The sequence below is a fragment of the Apis florea genome, unplaced genomic scaffold (genome assembly GCF_048593485.1).
Source record: "Apis florea isolate Af1SG1 unplaced genomic scaffold, ASM4859348v1 contig_2495_pilon, whole genome shotgun sequence".
Lineage (NCBI taxonomy): Eukaryota > Metazoa > Arthropoda > Insecta > Hymenoptera > Apidae > Apis > Apis florea.
Genome location: NW_028256595.1, coordinates 4,375,108 through 4,398,708, shown reverse-complemented (window position 1 = coordinate 4,398,708; position 23,601 = coordinate 4,375,108). Strand labels below are relative to the sequence as shown.

At 46.3% G+C, this 23,601-nt stretch overlaps 1 protein-coding gene across 1 annotated transcript in view; it reads left to right on the top strand.

The window, feature by feature from the left end:
- Positions 1 to 637: 637 nt before the first annotated feature.
- LOC100866116 (cell adhesion molecule Dscam2) overlaps positions 638 to 23,601 on the top strand; it is a 115,336-nt gene continuing 92,372 nt past the window's right edge. The window contains exons 1-2 of the mRNA XM_086906828.1: positions 638 to 1,171; positions 22,632 to 22,724. Of these exons, the coding sequence (XP_086762954.1) occupies positions 22,667 to 22,724 (58 nt within the window). The 5' untranslated portion in view covers positions 638 to 1,171; positions 22,632 to 22,666. The remainder of the gene's footprint in view (positions 1,172 to 22,631; positions 22,725 to 23,601) is intronic.

Sequence of the window (23,601 nt, the reverse complement as noted above, 5' to 3'; positions counted from 1 at the left end):
ATTGGACGAAACGAGAGCCTTCGAATCCGAGGAAGAAATCGGCTTTTAAAATCGGAAAATAACGAAACTTTTCCCCTTGGACAGACGGTTGGCCCTAGTTTACTTTTAACCAGGTCGATTTATTTCCGATGATATATACATTCGATCGAGTATATATCGCTCGATCAAACGCGAAACAGTTTTTACAGCACGAAACTTTAAACAATATTTCCCTACGTTTTATTACTTTTTACTTTTAGAGTAGGTCCTCTCGTGGCCAAGATCCCTTTTGAAAAAGCACGATTGGTCCCGGCTATCATCCGGCCGATAATTATCGGCCAGTTCGCGTCCCGTTTCGCTTCTTGACATCCTTTTCTAGGAGACGGCGATGGCGCGAGTCAGGACAAAACAGATCCGAGCATAGCCGGGAGGGGGGGGGAGAGGGAGGGAGAGAAACGCGCGATAGGAAGATGGAGAGAGATGGAACAAGGGAATCGGTGGTGGAGGTTGAGCAGGAACAGGGGGTAGGAGCAGTACAGGGGCGGAATTTCGCGCGTGCTCCGCTTCGTCCCCTCGGTTACCGCCACCGTTGCCGCCGCCGCCGCGCTGCTGCTGCTGCTGGATGCTGAGGGTAGCTGGACCGCGCGCGTGAGGTGTCAGTTCTGCGCGCGACCTCTCCCCCGAAGGTGTCAACCTACTCGCGACCTACTCCAAGGTGTTTGCCAAAGTCTCGTGCAACTGACGTGCTTGTCCTCGCGCGTTTCTTTCTCTCGCTCGCTCGCTCGCCCATTCTCTCTCTTTCTCTATCCCTCTCTCTCTCTTTCTCTCTCTCTCTCTCTCTCTCTCTCTCTCTGTCTCTCCCTCTTTCATTCTCGCTTCTCGTCCATCCCCCGATTTCTTCTTTACATCTCTTTCTTTTGCTTTTCTCTCGTTCGCATTTCCCCTCTCCATTTTTTTTTGTTCCTCGAATTGTTCGTCGAACGAAAAAAAAGAAAAAAAAAAAAAGAAAAGAAAAAGAAGGAAAAAAATAGAAAAAAAGGAGAAAAGAAAAGAAAAGAAAGAGAAAAAAGAAGAACACCCCAAGTGAAGTTTTCTTTTCGAACGGGAAGAACCGGAAGTTGAGCCGTCCATCTGGCACGTGACACGCTTCACCACCGTTATCATGCACACCGGGATATCCAGAGGCAACAATGTACGTGAACACGTTTTTATTGCGACCAACCGAATTATTTAACCGTTCCTCCTACCGTTTTCTCCCTCCGTCTTTTTTATCGTTCAACGTTCCTTCCCTTCCTCCCTTTTCCCACTTTTCACGTTTCTCGTCTCTTCGTTAACGCGGAGAGATGCAAGCAAGTGGATCGCGGAAAGCTCTCCCCGTTCCTTTTTCCCCCCTTTCTTTCTTTCTTTCTTTCTTTCTTTCTTTCTTTCTTTCTTTTTCGAACGTTCGGATCGATCCCCTTCGACTCGGTGGAACGCTTTCGATAAAGCGTTGACTAATGATGCGCGAGACAAAATGCATTCGACCCATCGGAATTTCGCTCATTTATCTTGGTTCCACCTCGTGGAGTTTCGTGCATGAAGCGCGCGCGTTATCAACGCTACGTAAACGTTAGTGATAACCGATCCATAGTAGTGTATGGGATCCACGGTTCAGGTGCGTTCGACAATGCGAAATCGCAGCGTCATGATTCCTTGATAATGCATACTACGTTGTGTCGCGAAATATTTAGGCAAAAAGTTCTAAAAATTCTAAAAATATCACTGGTTATCTCGTATATACGCCTCGTACGTGTATTCGCGTACTATGCATCATTGTCACATTCCATTTCTTCTTTCGGTGTTTTCGGTGTTAGAACGATGCTCGAAAAGGAAGGAACGATCCATCCAACTGTGGATGGATATCATGCAGATATGAAAGGTATACGTCCCGAAAGCTAATTCCCCGAATGGCGATAATTTATCAGAGTCAAGTAACTCGTCGCCGCCTCTCGAATGATTAATTAACACAGTCACAGTCACTGGGCTAGGCTCGTTTATTTCTTCAACACCCAAGACAATTTTCCCCGCGATTTTTATCGCGCCACTTCCTTTTCTTTCCTTTCTTTTTTTCCCCTTTACGACTTATTCGCCCCTGCTTTTCACGTCTTAACTCCATCGACCGTTCCCTCCGTTAAGAAGAAACAACGTATTCCTCTCTCTCTCTCTCTCTCTCAAATTTTTGAAATTTTTGGCGAACATGGCGAAAAAAAAAGGGAGAAAAACGCGCGGCTTTCCGCAGCGGAGGTGTTCTAACTACCGAACAACAACGCGAAAGATTTTAATTTACCGCGTGTTTGAACGAATAACAAGCGCGTCAACGCTGAAACAATATCGTTGGAGCGTGTGCAAAAGGAAAATCGAATTCTCGGTCGGAGTTGGATAGCTGCGCGACGAGTAGTTTCCCCAAATCGAATTCCCCGATCTTTCGTTTCAATTCAACGAATGAGGGAAACTTTCCTACGATAAATCGTGACTTTGGGAACCGGTATTCTGTCGCGGTACGCTTCGAGGACAGTCGTAAGAGGAACAGTATCCGCGGATAGGTCCAAACAGATGGCGCTTTTTACGCGATCTCTCGCCGCGATTCCTCGATTCCAATTGTACCATCCCCCCTCCACATTGTGAGTGGATTATGCGAACGAAGGTTGCCACGTGCATTAACCGGAAGGACGATAATAGTTGCACGTGCAAAATTCACGATTAGATTAACGTAGCGTGCATGGGAAAGTTGTCCACGTATAGAGTTTTTGCGTAAAATCGGGGGAGGAAATGGTGTCGGTGGCGGGAGTGGTTTTAAAGCAATGAACGTGCAAGTTTCCGTGCAGATATGGAGAATTCACGGTATATATAGCGTGTATAATAGAGTCTAAAGAGAGCTGTTCCGGAGCGGTTACTTATATTAGCTCTCCCCTCGGCGGAACGTTTTCCTTTCGAGATAATTCCGCGTCATGTTTGAGCCGGACAGTCGTCGTCGTCCGGTTAAATATCCTTAATTGAAAACGCGTAAATCCTGAACCGGTGCAAAGGACACCTAATCCTATTCCGGCTGATCCTCCGTAGACAAGCGTGGCCAATTTTCGTTTAATCGCGTCGCGGCTCGGTCTCTGCATCGGTGGATGCAGTTGAAAGTTGAAGGAGAGAGGAAAGGAAAGGGAAAAAAGGGGAAAAAGAGAAACGGGAGCAAAGAGTAATTCGCGCGAGGGAAAGAATTTTCCACCTGCTCCTTCTCCAAGTCTGACGTCGACTTACGCGCGAGCACCGTTTTAGATTTTTAAATCTAACGCCCCTTTCCTCCATTTCTTCTTCTCGCCTTCTCTAAGTTAAATCCAGCGATTTTTTTTTTTTTTTTTTCCCCACCTTGGCTATGACGTTGTCGGCGCGATTCAGGAGCGTCATCCTGTCATCGACATCTCGTACAATGGGCGCGCACCACCCATCATCGTGCCGACCAGATTCGGGCTGATATTTGCGGATGATGAAAGCTTTGCAAGCGTCCGTTGTGCGGCGTAGCTAGGCCGTAAATATTCATCGAATCTATCCACCGAATTCGAGCCATTATTTCTGTAACTTTCATCGGTCGCGATGGTGGTCGTTTGGAAAACTCGCTGCTGGTCGTTGGCTGTCCGACAATCGTGGGAACGTAATTACAGAGGACGACGGATTAATTAATCTTCTGATTGCGACATCAAACAGCGGAGGGGGGGGGGGGGCTCTCGAAGCCGAGCGATGGATTTATTAATTTCGTTCGTTTCTTGTGACGCTTGGTTCGACGACACCGCTTCGAAAGAAAAGGGAAAAAGAGAGAGAGAAAGGGTAAAAAGAAAGGGAGGGAAAGAGAGGTAAAAAAGAGAGAGAGAGAGAGAAGAAATGCGGTAGACGCGAATAAGAGGTTTCGATGGGGGGACGATCAATGTTACATTCGAGGGGGTTGGTGAGACTCTCTCTCTTAAAACGTCGTGCGTCAAGTGAATCGCTAGTAAAATGTAGGTCGAGCGAAATTACACGTCACTTCTTATTACTCGCGTCGAACGAACCTGGTCGTTTGGTGTACATGAAAGTTTGTACATGCAGGATAGGTAACTAACTCGTCGATATCCGAGGCAAAGATCGAAATAAATATGGCCATCGAACGTTACGTTTCAATCGGCGAGAATTCGAATTCTCGTGAGCGTGATTCGATTCCTTCTCCTTCCGTTCGTTTTTCTTCTTTTTCTTCTTCTTCTTCTTCTTCTTCCCCCTCCCTCTACTTTTCGAAAAGAAACAATCGTCGATACGCGGGTTCCGATATATTTGACGCGCATCGATATGGAACGATTCGCCATAAGGAATTTCCACGTTATGAATTTAACATGACTCGTTTCCCAACGATTCGTAATGTTTGCATCGCTCTTACGCTACAAATATTTCATAAACATTAATGGAAGCATTTATCATGGATCAATATTTTCACGGTAAATTTTAAACGATATTTCGAGTAATCGAGTTTTATACGTGCGCATGTGAAATAAACGCGCTATTAAAATTCCCGTTTTATCCGCACACACAGACACACACGATGTTCAATTACATTTCAAATCGTATTTCAATGTTCTCGCTCTATATGTTCCTCTTCTCTTTACCATAACTTGCGATCATTCGCTGAGCAAAAATTCGTTGATTCGACGGAATCGATCGATCCCGATTAAGGCGAATATCCGTTGATTACTCGGGGATCCGAATAACATTGTCCGATCCCGAGCTTCCGAAAGCTCGGTGACGTCTCGGTTCGTCTCGTTAATCTCGTCAGCTGGCTTCCTAATCCTTCCATCTTGGTCGCATCTACTCTTATCTCGGCGGTGGAAGCGGGGCAAAGTGGTGAAATAAGCATGCAAAGGGCGACCGTCTGCCAGCCGTAAATCGGCGCTAGACTCGGAAACTCTCGGCGCCGTTTTGTTAACTCGTCCAAAACTATTTTCGCCGACGTGCGCGTTACCGTGAACCGGGATGCTGGGACGGTTTGAAAAGTGGTGAACCCTTGGGAGAAGCGGTGCCCGTACCGTGTCCTCTGTAGTAGTAGCAGTAGCAGTAGTGGTGGAAACGATGGTGGCGATTCGAAGAGTTAAAGGACATTACATAGTACGCTCAACAAAAGTTTTCCGTGCGGTGTGCAGAGTGGACACTCGCTCGATCCCTGCCCGCTCGATCCTTGAAATTTACATTCATCTCGTACGAATATATGAATGTACGTGTGTAGAAATATATATATATTTTACTATATTCTATATTCTTGGTTATTCGTGCACACAGGTATTTTCCGTGTTCTCTTCTGTTCGTCCTGTTCGGCCAACGCTGTTGGCCCTCCCCCTTCGTCCTTTTCTCCCTGTAGCGCACGTATTTTCCAGCCTTGGAGAATAGCAGGTGAGTTTACTCGGGCCAACTTATGCCATTTGCCATTGCTCTCCTCTCCTTCCCCCTGTCTGCCAGTTCCGAGTACACTCGTTCTTTAGTCTGGAAAGTTGGTGGTGGGCCATCTCGAAAGTAAGGCTGCAAAACAAGCGGCATCGCTTTACCGCACATGCGTGTAATCGCGAGGCAGGGTTTATTTTCGGAAAGACGCTGGCGAAAAGTTGTGGAAATTGTGCGCGATCTTACCCGGATATAAATCGAGCTTGGCGAATCACGATACATATTTGCATTCTTCGACTTTTTTATCATTCGTCGATCCCAAGTTTTTCCCCCGATGCGATATAAATTTTTATCCGCCTCGAAAGAACGAAAACAAGAAATTACGTGAGTTATCGTTAAGAAGCGATCGACGTCACACGGAGATATAAATATTCGATCGGTCCCCTTTCTCGTTCCGAGTAAGATGTTTATCGCGTTACATATTTAATCGAAAGCTATTCTCTGCTGTACGGGTAAGACTATGGATTATAACCTCTCGCTTGCAATTTACATTTGCAAGGAACAAAAATGAACGCGTCTCGGTGGAATTTAGCGATCAATCTGATTAATCAACGTTAACGTTAGCTATTTTAAACGATGGCTATTATGAAACGAGCAACTATTTCTGTCCTCTCGGGGTTGAGCGAAGATCGATCATTGCTTGGTTGCGCGGGAGACGAATAAACGAAATCCGATTCGTCGATATTCGAATTGCGTCCTCTCCCTTTCTCGACTAAACGCGTCGAAATGGTCGCATAATCGAACGGTAGATAAGGAAAGATAAGGGAACGTCAGGAATACTTTGGAAAATCGGGATGAAATTTCCCCTTATCTGGGGAAACCAAGATGATGGGGAGGATGATGGAGCAGAGGTGGAGGGAAGGAAACACGAGTTCGCGTTTCTTGGTACTCGGTGGAGGGAGAGGAGCGGTATAACCTCTCGGCTCTACGCAAAATTAACGAAGTTATTCGCGGAGATATGGTAAAAGTTGGTAACGGCTCGAGACCGGAGTTTTGTAATTTGCGTTATTGTCGAAATGGCAAGGAAGGTCGAAAAACGGAGATAGGGTTTCGTAGCGCGCGGATTCGAGGAGATTGGCCGAGGAGAAACGATCCTTTGGCAAACGCGTCCGGAACTAATTTGAATCGATCAGAAATTTTCCTTCTCAAAGGTTTGCGCGGGAGGAAGGGAAAAGTTGTTGGGCGAGATTCGCTTCTTCTCGAGAGCGGAGTATGCTGTACTTACTTATCGCCGGTCTCTCGTTTGTTCTCGCGCGTCGATCCCACTTGAAAAATCTGTCAAAGCTTTCTCTCCACGGGAGAAGAAGAGTCTCTTTCGCGGCGTTTAGCCGCACAATGGGCGGCAAGCTCTCCTTGAATTTCGTGCAAAATATCACCACGCCACCGCGACCATATTTTCAAAACCTATAAATAATGTACGAAGAATTGCAAGTTTTTTTTTTTTTTTTTTCTTTCTTCAAACACGACACGATTCGTTTCAACGGATCTAACCAACGATATATAACTATATAAGTTTTCCGGACACCACGCACGCGTGATATATTGGAGGCCTCTGAAATTTCTTCGATTATTATACTTGCGAAATGGTCGGAACGGAGTTATCCGTTTGTAAAATGCGAATCAATTTCCAGGGAGGATGATAGGGGAGATGGGGAGGCGATATTACGATGTCGTGTAATCGATAGCCCGGGCAAACAATATCGGAAAGCCATGAGAACGTACGAAGTTTCCATCATCAAGCCGGGCACAGCACGTGCGCGCGATACGCTCGCAATTAAACCGCTATAACGTAAGAGGGTTAGGGTCCCTCGGGTTAGGGTAACGCTGCGATGTCTCGTCTAGCTGCTAGGGGGCGAGGGGGTGGGGTGTTCTTAGAACGACACACCGCGTAATATAGCTATACCGCGGCATAATGCAGCATAATAAACTCGGGATAGACGGGCGGCCGTTCTACGTCTACGCTCTGTGCCTCTCTGTGGAGTACGCATCGCGATATAGCATTATCGGCTCGCCAAGCTACGGCTAGGTTGGATGGCCGGCATGGCGCAGCATAGTTCCGGTATTCTATCCGTTAAGCTGCACGCTGCTTTCCTCGCGCCCAGCCCCCTCATTATCTCAACACAATGAATGCTCCCGCCCGGCCGGTATTGGCATTTGCACGAATTCCAATAGAATTTAATTGGGGAAGATTGAGCGCGTGTGCGTGCTCTACATCTACACGCACGCGTGTGTACACATCTCTCGGGTCGGGAAACGAGGCGAGGTTGGTGGTGGCTGGCCGCCTCGTATTTCTCTCTCCCTTTCTTTCTCTTTAATTTTTTCTCCTCCCCCCTTTCTTTTTCTTTCTTTCTTTTTGGAGGCAACGTTTCTTTTTTCTTTTTTTTTTTTTTTTTTATAGAAGAGACGATTCCGTGGTCAGCTTTCGAAAGATGGAGATATCCGCGCTTTGGACGAAGTTTGAAGGAACGGTGTCAACACACCGTCGAGTTTCTGCATCTAGGGAGCATTATCCGCCACCGAGACGGTTTAACTTTGCTAATCAGTCGGGAATTGCCGTTCTCCTCGAGTTGTGTTGGCTTCGGAGTCGTCTTCTACGTGACGACTCCGCTTCCAGCCAGTTAAAATTGAGAGCTGAGCCTAGAGTTGAGAACTGTTGCTGCCAAATTGCTATCATCTTTTTATCCCGTAAGGGGTCTTACTCGGCCTTCGCCGATTATTCCAAAAACTGTGAAATTTCGAAATTCACCTATTACCTTGGAAAGTGGATTTGGGAATCGAGGAAATCTTTTCATCGTAGAAAACCATATCCATATGGATTGAATCCGCATGGGGTTACCGAGGAAAAGGTACACAGGATTGTGTTTCGTAGGAGGCGAAATGCGGGTCGAAATCGTGTACGTTCCCTTTTCGTTTCTTTCTCGCCACACCTCGAGGGGATACGACGTTTACGAGGACAATGCCGAGGTTTTCTCCTCGAAGGAAGATGGCTATTGTTCCACTGTGTGGTTTTCAATGGGAGCGCGTCTTCGAAAAATTTCACGCGTTCGGTGGGAAAACGACGAGGTGCTTTTCTGGAACTCAAACTCGAGATCGTTCCTTCTTACAACTTTTCCAACTTTTTAAATACAGATCCCGCGTATCGATTCTGCGGATCTTTCGATACGATCGAGAAAATCGAGTTTGACGGAATAATATAACGAATAAACGCCGAGGAGGACGAATTCAAGAAAATACGATATCCAGAGATTCATTGAAAAAAAGAAAAAAACGTTTCGATTCGAATTTCGAGCGTGTTTCGGAAAAAATGCCAGAAACAACTGGCGAGCCTTAACCGATTGCGGCGATTTGCAATTGAAATGAAACAAATCTGCAATTCCTGCGCCATATTCTTTCCACGAAGAAACGAAATAATGGAAACGAATCGACGAGTCCACCTTTGTCGAGTCCACCTTTCTCTCCGACCGATATCGGACAAAAACTGATTTTTAAAAGCGATTCCGTATTTGCGTTGGCCATCACGATTCTCTGATCACCTGCTCTCCAACTCTCTGCTACTGGATTACAGGCCAGTTTTACATTAATTGTATGGAGGCGCGGCGCGCAATCAGTTTCAGGAATTTAATTTGTTTTCAATTTGGCCGGCGAACGCACGGCAAATAAAGGTCTGATGGAAGGTAACACATGCTCGTCTCGCGTTTAATTCCAGCAAAGTATGGCGCGTTAGCCTATCTGTGTAATTGTTGGAACGCGCGCGGCCCGCAAAGTTAAAAGTGTTCCACGGTTAAAATGTATCGGGCCATGGTTTTCGCGGATGCCGGCCGATCGATATATCGGAACGGATATAACCGTGGCCCATAATTCACTCTCCGTTATAACGTAATCCTTTAATTCGCGCCAATATAAATTAGAATAAGCTCCGATCTGTCCGGGTTGGGATCCACCTTTCTCTTTTTTCCATTTTTTTTTCTTTCTTTTTTTTTTTTTTTTTTTTTTTTTGGAGAAATCTCCACCGCGACCACGCTCCCACGCTCGTTCGATATTCTCTGGCGCGGCTTCGAATTATGATTGGTGGCCCTCTCAAGAGCGAGAGTGTGCAGCGCATTGAATTCGGGGTGAAGATGAATCGTTGAATCGGTGGAGCACGTATGATGTAACGCTTAATAAATTCATCCTTTCTCGTCAATCGAGTGTAGTAGAAAAAGTGGGCGTCGTCGTGAAAGAGGAAAGCTCGCGTGAGTTCTCCGTTTGATTAATTCGCGTTTATTGATTTAAACGCCTTGCCGTGCATTTATCATCGGCTGTCGTCGCGGAAGGCGATTACACGATCTCAAAGGGGATCAAGCTTTCCGCGAGCTTAAATCGACCTCGTAAATAACTTTCGAGCCTTTTAAGTGGATTTCCCACCCCTCCCCCCCACCCCCGCTCCCTCTCTTCGATTTACTCGACATCATTATATTGTTATCAAACGTCGTTGTTCAAATACCTCGTTGATCGTTCTGCTTTTCGTTACTCGCAATACTATACCGCTTCTCGTTAACTCGCAAATTATCGATCGATCGATCGATCGCCAATCACCGTCCACGATCCCTACGACAATCGTTTACCGCGATGGATAATAACTTCTCCGCTCGTCATAAAATTCTCGGTCGTCGAAAACGCACATTTTTGAAAATGTGATTTATCGTATTATCGCGAGTTGTACGAATAACAAAAAAAAAAAAAGAGGAGCATACTCGGAATAACTCGCTTCGTTCGTCACACGTTTCGCTCCTCGATGGTGGCGCGAAAAAAACGTATCGACGCGAACCTTTCATATTCGATATTCAAACGAACGCGACGCGGAAACGTCGATTTATCTTTGGCGACGAGCAACAAGGGGACACGAACGCCCCGTTGGCGAGGCGCGTAAGACGCGGAGGAGGTGTCGCGGAGGAGGTGGGAAACGGCCTGAGCCGGTTATCGATTTAAACCGTTTTACTACCTTCATAATCCGCCGCGGTTTCAGAGGGACGCGAAAGTGGCTGATCATCCTCCTCCTGCCGTGCATAAACCACCTTAATGCACCTATCGTGAGAGTGCATCATCGTTTCCCTGCAAATGACACCCCCCCCCCCCGTCCATTCATTTCCTTTTATCTCTGTTTTGTCCATTGTGCCTGCCCCGACAAAAGCCTCGTAACGATTTAATAGAAAAGATCGCCCCCCCTCCTCCCTCCCCGCGTCTTTCGCTGTAACTTTCCTTCTTTTGTCGGGTGCTCGAACCTCGTAAGCAGAACTCGTTCCGCGCTCGATTCAACGGTTCGATACCTCTCGATGCCTCTTTCACCACGATCATTTTTTTCTTTTTCCTTTCTTTTTTTTTTTTTTTTTTGGATCCGCGTGCAATAACCCGCGGGGAGTTTTTTACACGGAAACTACGAACTTTTAAACTAGCCTCCTCCGTTCAGGGATATTGAAATGGTCGTCCTCCGGTTTAAAGCGTCCCATTCGCAGTTATTAATCCGCGCATACGATGATTACGATGGAAAGGGAGGGGTGGAGATGGGAGAGGGAGCAAGTTGTCTCGTCACACTTCGCGACGCGAAGATTTAAGCTTTGAAATACGCGAGAGCGCGTATCTCTCTTAATTCGTGATTCGGTTCGATAAATTAAACGAACTAAATCGTCGTATTTTCCATCCCCCAACTTCATAAGATATGATTCTCGCGCATATACGTAAAGTTGTGGATAGATAAAGTCGCTTTATCTTTCGCGAGATGCATTTCCCCTCGTCCCTCCCCCCCCCCCCTCCCCACTCCCCTCCCCCGTGTGAATTGATACGACGCGATTATCTTATCTGTATTGGAAATCCTCGGACCGGGTCGACTTTCACGGCGCTTTCAACGAACCATCCAAATTGATTATTGGACATGCTACACCTGGGATATACTGCTACGGTTTCAATGAAACCAGCATTTGACTCGGGTTAAAAGACCTCATACCTCTTGGCGTACATAAACCGCCTTAATGCACCCTCGGTAGCAGGCCATTACACCACGCACACCTCGCCGTTGCACACGGTGGTGCACATCCTCTCATCTTCCCGGTGACTTGCGCCGCGCCGTTTCGCACACATTCACGCGTTCACACACGTTAATCTGGCCATTGATACGGAGCCACGTTACACGGACACGAGCAATGCCTCTCCTCTTCGTATGCCACCCATTCAGCTTTCCCCTTAACGCATATTTACGCTGTATCGACCAGCTAGTGGGCGAAATTTACACTACCAACGGCAATACATTATTTCCGCGAACATTAGCGTACTGACGTTATTGCATTCTCCCTGTCCACCGGGAATTGTATGCGACTTCCGCGACAATGGATCCTCGCGTTACGAAACATCGTGGAAAAAGGAGAGAAAGAAAAAAAAAAAAGAAAAAAGAAAGAAAAAATAAAAGAGAGAAAAATATTCTCGAGAATCGATGTTTCTTATTCCATCGAACTTTATCTCTCGTTTCGCACGGTTGGAGAAAATTTTCGAAAAAACGATCGAATAATTGCTAGTAATTTTTCTTAACTTTTTCCCTTCCGTTTACCTCGCTCTTGACGAATCTATTGTAAAATATTTTCGCGTCCAGCGTCTCGTTTTCCAGTCCCTGTCTTCCCTGACCTCTCTCTCCGCGCGTAAATTCCGTCTCGAAAATTGGGTCTCGTTCATAGTCGTGTTTTCGGTTAAACAAGAGTGGCCTATTCTTTCTTTCTACGTACCATCCTGTGTAGTCCGCTGATGTAGACCGCTTACAACAAAAATTTACTCTTGCTTCGAATCTACCGTACGTGCAGTATGCTAGTGTTCCACGACAGCAAAGATTTTGTCCGCTTTTACGTTATATATCGCCCACAAGATTCCATCCCCCGCCAGTTTAAAGTCACGACGACTTCAACCCGTGTTCCGCGCCCACAAAATCTTCCTACATCGTCCTCCCTCTTCTCCGCCTTCCATCTCCTAGGCTGACTGACTTCCTTCGCGTTACGAAACAACCACCCTTGCTCGCGAATTAATCTCTCTCTCTCTCTCTCTCTCTCTCTCGGATATAAAACTTCACCAATATGAAACTTCATTTCACCAAATATACGATCTCCAAAGTTTTCTTTCAACGCGTGGAAAACGAACGATGGTCGCGAGTCTAGCTTCGTTTAATGATTCGTTTCGAATTGTTTTTTTTTTTTTTTTTTTCCTTTTCTTTTTGAATACGCCGTTTACGAGGATACAATATTCCTCCATTGATATTCTTTTCTTCCTCGAGACCGGCGGCAGGTATGCTATAAATCCGCGAATCCGCGTCGCATAATCAATTCAGTTTCCCGGCTGATTATATTCCCGCACGCAGCTTGCGAAGGGATTCGAACTTTTGCCGGTGGAAAACTCTGGCGGCGGAACGAAGCGGCTCGCGATAAATATTTTCCCCGGATAAGTCGGGAGACGGATTAATATTCCTTCGACCCCGTTATTACGGCCGGGACATTGTTATATCGCCGACCACTTCGCAAAGTTGAGCAATGAATTAGGGGAGGGGAGATGGTGGATGGATACTTACTCTCTCGTTACGTTACTCTCGTTACGTTTTCGAGCGAGGGAAGAGAGGAGGCGCGTTGCAAGAACGATTCCCTTCTCCCTTTCTCTCTCTCTCGACGATCGAAAAACTCCGTTACCCTCGAACTTTTCGATAAAACACTCGCGAGACGCGAAGTTTGGTCGTGAAGAAATTCTCGCGCGTGTCTCTTCCGCTTCCTCGCCAACTTGCCTCTTTTTATTTATTCGCCCTGGAGATTCACCAGCTGGCGCGCGACTCTGCCGCTGGTTGCAGAAAATAAATAAAAAAAAGAAAAAAAAGAAGGGGGAGGGGGCGGGGAGGGGGGAATCCGCACGCGGACTTCGATATCGCGCGATATATCTCGTGGTAAACTTTATTATTTAGACGCTCGGTTGACGGGAGGGGGGGGGAGGGAGGGAATAAAAAAACATATAATTTCCACGTTAAGTTGCAAAGTTAGGAGTGGTGACCGCTCTCGTGTCAACTCGTTCTCGAAAATTGTTTATCGGTGTTGAACAGTGGACGTCATTTAGTGGAAAGTTGGACGGGAAAATTTCATTTTCCCCTCTGTCCACCATGATTTACTTTTATTCGAATTTTTTCCCCTGCCGGTATAAAATTTTAACGAGAAACTTTTTGCACGAATTACAACAGGAGATCCTCTTCTCGTTTAATAATGCACGCTTTGATATATCAACTCTCTCTCTCTCTCTCTTTCTGTTTCTCCGTCCATTTATCCCCCTCCTCTTCCCTATCGTTATCGTTAAAATGCAAAACACTCAGTTTTAGAAAGATTAGAAAAACTCGATAACGCGAATAGTTTGAAATAGTAGCGTAGTTACCATGAAAGTTGAGAGGTGCGCGTTGGAGATCAATTATATACACGCGCGTGTACACTTCGTCGCGGTACGAAACGAAATTTCGCGATGATAAGAAGGATCGAGCAACAGGGGGAGAAAATAAAACTTGGAACGACCGAAACGGATCTCGATTGGGGGATGAAATATTCGTTCGAGTTTCGAGAATGCCTCGAAACGATACTCCACTTACGCTCGTGCGAAAGTTGAGATCACGGTCGGTTTTTATAGATCGGTTTAAAGATATCGCACGGTTTTAATTCGATGCGAGCCACGTGCGATTTTCCCCAAATTTCGTCCAAGGCCACCTTTTTTCTCTCTCCGAGCATGGAGCTTATATGTGTATATATATATATATATATATATATCCGTTCTGCGAGGGTGGTTGCCGTGAAGAAGCCCCAAGGGTACAGTGACGTTTCCGTATTTTCAGGATAGCCTGACAACGGAGCGATAAAGTGAAACGGTGCGGATTCTCGCGAATGGCCGCAGGGCCGGGTTACTGCCGCCGCCATTCGGTCACTGATCTTGCCCGTTGTAAAAATATATTTATCCACCCTCGTAAACTAGAAATTCCTCTCTCTCTCTCTCTGATGCGCGCAAAGATATATACGAGGTCTACGTATTTACGATTGAATAATGTTTAGACCTTATCTCGTGTATATTTTTTAAGTAAATATACATGCATATTTCTGGTATCGATTGATTGAAATGGAATATTAATAGCATATCGACGTCGGTATAGACGTGTAGTAGATCGTCGAGGATTCGATGTAAATTTGCAGTGTATCGTGCGTAGGTAAACTTTAAAATTTCGATTACGATTTTAAATCGTTGATAAAAAAAATCGTTCGCTTACTTGGATGAGGTAAAATTTTGTAGGATTTTTTTTTTTTTTTTTTCAAATTTATTTGGAGACGCGTGCAAGACGACGGTTCCTAGATTAATCGCACTTGATACGCGAATCTCTCGTAATCCGATACAAAGCAAAGACATTGCACTCGCGGGATTCGTTATACGCGCAACGTTAGACTCTTTCTCGGTGGGGAGGAGTTATAAATCGTCTCGAAAGCCTCGAAACGAGGAGTACTCCTATCTCCTGATTATTCGAAGGTTTATGGAAGCCGATCAGTCTCGTTCCAGATTCGTAAAATTCAATTGGTATCACCTGAGGTTTGGCGCGATTGATCGAGAACCGACTTTGGAAACGTATTGACAGGAAGCGTATCGAAGCTTGCGCAACTTGGATTCGGGATTAACTCGGATTCGAGAAATTAGAGTACGTACGGTCATTCGAGGATCATGAGAAACGTGTTTGGAAGTATATTCGATCCGATATTCAACTATCTCAAACTCTCGTAACCCGATACGAGAAAATCTATCTCGAACTATCGTCCAATCATTCGCAGATAGAATTTCAAAATTTCAAGAGAATGCCAATTTTGACGAACGAATCCATCTCTCGTCGACTTGGAAAATCTTATTACGTAAATTGGAGACCGCGATGATCTTGGGTTTTCGGATGATATCGAGACCTTGAGAATCCGGACGAGCCTATCGAATTTCCTCGATTCGGGAACTCGTGGAAACTTCGGTGCCAGCTTCGGCCAACTCTACGAGTTCCAAGTCATCTGTATCCAAGTTCTATCACCCCGAGGTTCTATCTATCTGTCTCTAACCAACTGCACCTTCGTCTCTAACAATTTCTATGGATCCTAAATTGTCTCTATTGAACTCGCTCTATGTATACAGCGAAATATATAACCAAGATCTTCAAACACGTATCTCTCTGTATAGTTGGTCAAAGCAAGTTTCGTCCATCTTGAATCCCAAAATCTATATCGCTCGGTTTCATATAGCTCTAAATTGTCGGGTCACGTGTGACCGACGAATGGGAAAATGCACGACGAGCGAAAAGTATCTTTTTTACCGTATTAAAGCGATCGTGACGGTGATATTTACAAAGAGGTGGCGATATCGGTTCAACGATTTCGAAAGGGGACTGCGAACCTTTGCGAAAGCCCCGGCGCCGCGTTATATAGCGGCGTTGTGACAAAAGCGGCGCGTATATATGCGCGCGTATACATTCCACAAGTAGAGGCGTGCCACGACAGAGACTCGCCGAGTCAATTCACGTCCCGTAAACGAGCCTTCACGCGCGCACTTGCGCCGCGTTCCAATATCCAAGTCATAATTTTAATGAAATTCCACGTCGCAGTCTTCGAATTTCGATCCACGATAAATAACGGGTCAGCTAAACGGTCGTCGCGTCGCGGAGAATTTCTCACGACTTCTCTTCGAGGCTTGTACCCTCGTCTGGCTTGCGATATATATATATATATATTATTTCGGTATTACGGGGAGGCGCGCGGTTAAATCGTTGGACTGGTGAGAACGGACGAGGATGACGCGCGAATAAGATGGAAAGAAAGGGGAGAGGAAAAAAAGGAGGGTTTTGCGGAAGAAATAGAAATAACGCGAAAGTATTGGAGAAAATGAAAATTCCCCGGCTGTGGAGGTAATAGGAATTTTTCACGACGGAGAATTCGCCGTATGTTCGTGCGGCGAATCGTATCGCGTGCATCGACGAGGCTGACTCTTCGACGCGAGTCGCGCGTGTTTCGGTATTCGAGCAAGGTGGATGGAATTTGTTGCGCAAACGACGAGAATCGCCGTTTTTCGTCGGGGCAAGCTATTAACTATTTCAATCGAAGATGACTTCGACTAATTATGTATACGAAATACGATCCGATATTCGCTCGTGAAAGAGTATATCGAGGAGTATCGCATCGATCGATACAGCGTATTTCAGTTTAATATATCGATAATCTTTACGGTAATAATCGGGATCGAAAGCGTAGATATAATATATATTTAAGTTAATTATAATTGACGATGAAGATATTATAGTTTTCAAACGTCGTTAATGATTTCGCTAATGGATCAACCTGATATCTTTTGTTTTGTTAATCAATTTCTCGGGGGTGGAAAAAATGGGAAGGGAGGGAGGCACGTTCGGTTGTGGCAACTATTAATTGGGAACGGTGTATATTTTGACGCGCGAGAACATTTTCCCCTTCAGCTTTCACGTTAATTAATATCAGTTCGTTCGCGGGAAACATTACAAGATTTATAGCTCGGCACGGTTGCGGAAATTTGCCTGACGCGGATCGTGAAACGGTTGCCGGGGTTCAAGGACCCTTAATGCATCGGAGGCGTTGCGTTATTCCCACACCGAATGGAGCCGCTGAAATGTGGTTCCATCGAAACTTTGCATCACGTCCCGTAACAAACAGAAATCCTCATCGCTAAGAATGATGAAACATTCGCGTACATCTGACCGATGAAGACGAGGGTATTCGGCTCCCGTACTTTTCTATCCACGCGTAGATATTCCATGCTCCACGTACGTGATGCTCCTTCCTTCCTTCTTTCCTTCCTTCAAACCTAAATGGACGCGCGTTTGTTCAACGCGTACGCTTTTGGACGCTGTCCAAATTGTTTCGAGTTAACAACGGGATGCAATTTAATTGCTTTTAATCGGACTTTATTATGCGATGACAGTCGAATTTGAAATTTTATTACCGTTTGAACGCTCTCTCCCCTTCCCCCCCCTCCTTTCTCCTCCCTCCCCGCCAAAGATTTACGAGGGGAAAATGATTAATCATCGAACTGTAAATTGGCGCGCCAATCAGAGAGACGCGGACGCTTTGTCGCACCGCTACTTTTTCGCCGGGCACAAATTGATTTTAAACGGACACGGTTTCTTTCGCGTTTAAGCTGATAATTAATTCAGCTCGATGAAATTGTCGGAAATTGGGGAGGGGAGGGGAGAGAGTGGAGGGAAAGAATTCTCGCGAATTCGCATGGGAGTAGGAGAAGGTGGCGAGAAAGTGGGTGGTTGTAGGCGAGATCCAAGGTAATGGAACACTGGTGGGAAAAGGAGGTCGGCGTACGAGACGGAATGAACGAAGGTTGAAGGAATGGTATAAAGGGAGGAAGGGAGAGGAGAAGGGAGGAGGACGAACTTGGCAAATAAGAACTATGGGGTAGCGGAGTTGCGAAGCAGAAGAATACTCTCGACGTTGACAACGATGGAATGAAACTGTCGTTGGAAAAACACTATGTTTCTTCTCTTTCTTCTCTTGCTTTTACCCTCGTTGCTTACTTTTTTTTTTTTTTTTTTTTATCAAAGCTAGGCGTATTAATTTCGTGCCAGCGGCAAATGGACCTACTAGCTGGCCGTACGAACTTCTCAAACTTTGAAACTCCCTCTCTCTCTCTCTCTCTCTCTCCAACGTTTATGAACATTTACATACACGCGCTATCCTTTTTCCCCTCCATATTGTTTCCCCGTTTATTCCCTATTATTTTCTCGTTGACCGACGAGACGAATACGTGTACAGAATTGGACAACTCGGTTTTGAACTACTGCAAATAATGCCCGTTATGTTGTCACGCATTCATTATACGCGTGCAACATTAGACGGACTTAAATTCTCTCTCTCTCGTTAAAGGAATGATACATTAACCCGGTGGTTTACGTGGCCCTTTTGTTCCCGGTTACGAATTCCGCATAAACAGGGATTAGCGCGAGAGAACGTTACGTCGTTGCATCCCGATACACAGCCTGTCCACTTGGGTGGTGTGCAGCGCCGCCTCTCCAACTTCGAATATAACTCGTTAAATTATATAATTCACGGACAAAGCGTGCACGTCGTGCACGCGCACCTACCTTTTCCAATTAAACGCCCTCCCTCCTCTTCCTTCCGTTTCAATCATATTGCTACCGTCTAACCATCCTCCTTCCTTTCCTCTCCCATCTACCCTCTCCGGGAAACAGTTTAATTCGTCGTGGAATCGTGGAATTAAGGAGGAAACGGTGGTGGTTTACACGACGGCTAACAGCGGTCGTCGGTCTAATGGACCGGCGCTGGAGAATATTCGCCGGTCGATAAATCGATGCAGTTTAAAGCGCAGTTGGTCGATGGCCAACGATTAGGAGATAGGTAGACAGTCCATAAAGTACCGGCTTGGAAATGACTTTATTTTAATAAAGACTCGCTAAATTGCAAAGCACTTTGCTAAAACGATTACGCGCGGGGGAAATTGCTTTTAGCGCCACAATTACGTTCGCGCGTCGCCTTGCTCTCGCCGCCGCGCCACGATCCGCGCAACTCCCCCTCCCCCTCCCTCCTTTCGTCGTGGCAAGATCATCCCGCACGGTTTCTTTTCCGTTTCGTTCAACAAAACCGTCCGCCCTTTCATCGCCGATTACGTTTCACCGTTCGTGTTACAACCCCCCCCGATTCTTCCACGTGATTTACATTCGCGCGAAGGAAACGATTTTGCGATCGAGATCGTTTCGAGCCCTCGGCTCGATCGGAAAGGTAAACGGGATCGAGTCAAAGGGACGTTTTACGAGGTCGCTCTTTTTCGAGCGCCCTCTCGATCCGTAAAAATACAAGGGAATCTGTAACGTTTCCCCTCCCCCATCCGTAACCTCGCAAAACTGTTGCTTTTGGAAAACTGCTTTGCCTTTGATCCTCCTCCCTCTTTCTTATTTTTCTTTTTCGAGAACAGCCCGTCTTCGCGTAACAGGTTTCGCGATTTTTACAATCCCGTAATTCCCTCGCGAGTTGGGGAAACGGCGCGTCTCGGTAAAGTTAATCGCGAACGGAGGGGGAATTGGTTCTCGGTTTCCGTTTGATCGGCGCTCGGGCAAAGGTAATTCACCCATCGCCGCGGCGGGAACAATGTGTTACTAGGAGGTGGTGGTATTTCGATCCGTTCGACGGATATGTTCGCGGGATGATCCAATCTTCGGTCCCCTTCTCCTCCCACCGTACCTTCGTGCTTTCGTACGTACCGCAAAAACTTCTTTAATCAACGTTCAAGGAGGAAACTCTTGTCTCTCTTTCTCTCTCTCTCTCTTTCTCTCGATACTCGGTCACGAATTAAACGCCCGAAGAATCCGGGGGGGAGGAAAAAGTGAAGAAAATAAAACAGCGTACTTGGCTCGTGAAATATGTCGAGAATTGGAAAAAGGAAAAAAATTACGAAACACCTTCTCCCGAATTCCAACGAGAACACGGCGAACGAAAATTAATCATTGTCATTATCGGAAGGGGTTTTTACTCGAAATTTAAATTGAATACTTTTCGAATTTTCTTTTTTCCTTCTTTCACGGGGATAAAAAAAAAAAAAATAGACGGAGAAATTCGGGCGAGTTGCATGCAACGACGTTCGAATGCGGGTGAAGGCGGGGGTCGGTGAAACGAAGGGGTTAGAAGCGAGGGAGGCGGGTGTGGGTCGTCTCTCGGGCGGCGAGACGAGCGAGTGTAAGACTAGAATGAGGGGCAAACGTGACGGCAGGGCCGTGAAGCGAATCAAACGATTTTACGCTCCAAATTCCAGCTCTTTGAATCAGCCAGCGTGGAGAAGCCTGTAAGAAATGGCAAAAAGTACAGTTATTTCGTTTCCCGTTAAAGTGGCTGTATTTCGTTTCCCCGAGTATCGAGTCACTCGTCCTTCGTTCAATTCCCAACTTTCGCGGAATTGAAGATTGTGGGTCAACGAGACGCGAAAAACGGGCGCGATGCGTATCTCTCATTTTTGTCCCTCTCGAATCGAACTACTTAATGCTTAAACATCCGTTTAATGAAATTTGATCACGAACGTTGAAATTTTCGTCCCGTATGCGAAATTTTACTCGACAAGATTCGAGAACGGTTACGATCTATGGCGTATACGATCTCGAATTCGTCATCGAATTTCGTGTTTCGTATTCGAAATATAAATTTCTGCATTTATTCGCTATAAATAAGAGTTTCATCGCGCAACGGTTATCGTTTCGCAACACACGTCTAGTTAACTGCTTGTTTCGAGTATATTTTGCCAAGGATGAGGGGAGGGGGGAGAGGTGGCACGGGGAGAGGTTGTGCACCGACCGTTTCTCCTCCATTAATGTGCAAAATCGTATTTGCAATAGTAAAATACAGTTAAGCAAACACAGCTGCGCCGCATTGCGTTCTCCGAGCGTAGTTAATGGCGCTAGTGGCGGCTTACTCTCGGTCTCTTTACACCTCACTAATTAGTAAATATGTTGCGCGTATTTACAGTGTGTACAGCTTTATAAAGCTACGTGTCTATGCCACCGCCACCGTCCACGATGATACGGATATCGAGAATCGTTCGTTGCTTCCCTCGCCGTTTCTCCCCATTTGTCCTTAACTTCCATTTGCTTGTCCATTCGCGATTCGACGACCCGTTCGACTTTTTTTCCATTTCTCCTTTGTCCGACTTGGCCATAATACGAGCGTAATTGAAGTAAGAATAGAATCAAAGAATTTCGGTCGTCGTCTCGAGGGACGGTAACGACCTTCCTACATTGAAGGGATAGAAAATTGCGACACGCAACACTGCGACTCGGCAAGGGGTCGTTAACCGGTGGTGTCTCTTCTTTCGCGGATCATTTCGCGGTTACCGTGGATGGCCGATACCGTTCTATACGCGCCGTCCATTCAGTTGGCGCGCGAATAGCGGTGGTGAAAAATCGAGAGGCGAGAAAGGAAGAAAGAAAGAAAGAAAAAAAAAATGTTCGATATTGAAACGACGGGGTGGGTGGTGGAGAAAGGATGCGTTGGAGTGTAATGCCAACGACTAAACTCGTAAATAGAATACAACGTCGCCTGGCCTGGCTATTGTATTTATATTCTCTTCTCGCGACGATTCCTTTTTCGCTCCCCGACAAAATTTATTTTCCTTGCACGCTTTCAAACGAAACATCGCGATCAAAGCGGGGGGAGGGGAGGAGGGGGTCCTATTCGCGTTCGCGGCTGTCGATCGGGCTACGTTCGCGAAAGAAAGAAAGAAGAAGAAGAAGAAAAAAAAAGGAAAGAAACACGGATCGAGGAGAATACGTTTCGTTTGTCGCCGATACGCGCGACACCGATACGAAGATCGGTTTCAATGATTTCTTCCCCGCTAGAGCTTTCTTTCAGACTCGCGACGTTGCGGAGAAATCTGTCGGGAAAGAGAGAGAGAGAGAGAGAGAGAGGGAGAAGGAGGGGAGGGGTGGATGGTTGTTGTATACAATAGAACGTTGGAGAGGGTAGAGAGGAATGGGCGCGACAAAATACGGAACAAAAAATACGGAAGAAAGATAAACAAAAAAGCGGGGGAAAGAATAAGAGAGTATTGACGTGTGTATAGAAAAAGAAAAGAAAAAAGAAGAACGATCGCAGGGTGGCAGGTACGCATGTCGCGTGTTTTGTGATTACGTACGTCGTCGTCGCATGACGTCGCGCACCGTCTGGGAGGACTTTCATTGAGCGGACAAACCCCTAGGCACGAGATTCGAGAGGAAAAAAAAAAAAATTGTCGATACGGGGTGGTAGGTGGTAGGTAGATAGGTAGGTAGGTAGGTAGGTAGGTAGGTAGGTAGATAGATAGATGGGTGGGCACGAAGCGAAGGGGGAAGCGACGGGTGTAGTAGTAGGGGGTGAGAGCGGGCAGTCTGCCAGAAAGGACGGGGGCTAAAGGTGGGATGAGGTCCGATCGTGGGGTATGCAATGAATCAGAGAGAGGGAGAGACAAAGCAGAAGAGGAAAGGGGCGAGGGGGGGGGTCGAAGAGAGGAAGACGGGGAGGGGGAGGCTAGCAGCGGAGAGTTGGCTGGGATACGCGGATTGGGATGGATGGGTTGATTGATTGGGCACGCTTGTATTGTTTCAGGAGGAAGCTGAATCGACGTAACGGTCTACGCCAGGATGGCCAGTTGGCCGCTGAGAATCGTACTTCTGTCCAGCACCCTCATCCTTGTCCGCGGTAAGTAAGAACACAAATCCTGGCGGGGTTGTGTCGGCCGTTTGGTTGGAAAATCATGGCCGCTCGACCGTTTCGTTTCGTCGTGTTTCGACCGTTTCGGCCATTTCATCGGCTGGGGCACGACGGCTCGGCAATACCCAGTCGGGGGATATGCCTGGTTTCACGGTGGGAGAGGGCGGGAAAGGGAAGTGCGTTTAGCCGAGTAAATATTTGCGTCGCTGAGCAACGCGAAGCGAGAAAATGAGGGACCGCCGCCACCCACCGACGAAAAGTATTTGACCAATAAAGTGACTTCCTCCTGGGAGAAATCATTTCCCCGAGTTTGCTCTTTTTTTAGGGGGACGAATTTGATTTCCTCCTCGGAGTATAAATGCCATAAAATCCCTTCTCGTTTTTCCTCCGGTAATACGTATATATGTACGTACATACGTGTAATATAAACGCGGCGGAGGCGTTATGGAAGTAAATGTTTCGCCCTCGTTTCGTTACTCTCTATTTTATTTTTCTTCTTTCTTTTTCCTTTTCTTTCTCTCTCTCTCTTTTTTTTTTTTTTTCTCTTGAGAAAAACGGTAAAAAGTGTATATGCGATATTGAAAACTTTTAATATCGCATAGTTACTCTCGTCCCGGCGAGTCGGTTTACAGGGACGAGTATTTGCCTCGTTTTCGAACTCCCTCCCTCTCTCTCTCTCTCTCTCTCTCTCTCTCTCTCTTTTCTCGACGAGCAGGGACGAGCCCAAGTGTCCGGTGATTGATTTTCTGCCACTCGACGATCCGTTCATCCGTTGCTCAATCACGTGACGAAAACACTACGGGTGTCCATTTAAATTATGAACGTCGGTTTTATTTGTTTCAAAATCCATTATCTTACTCGACTT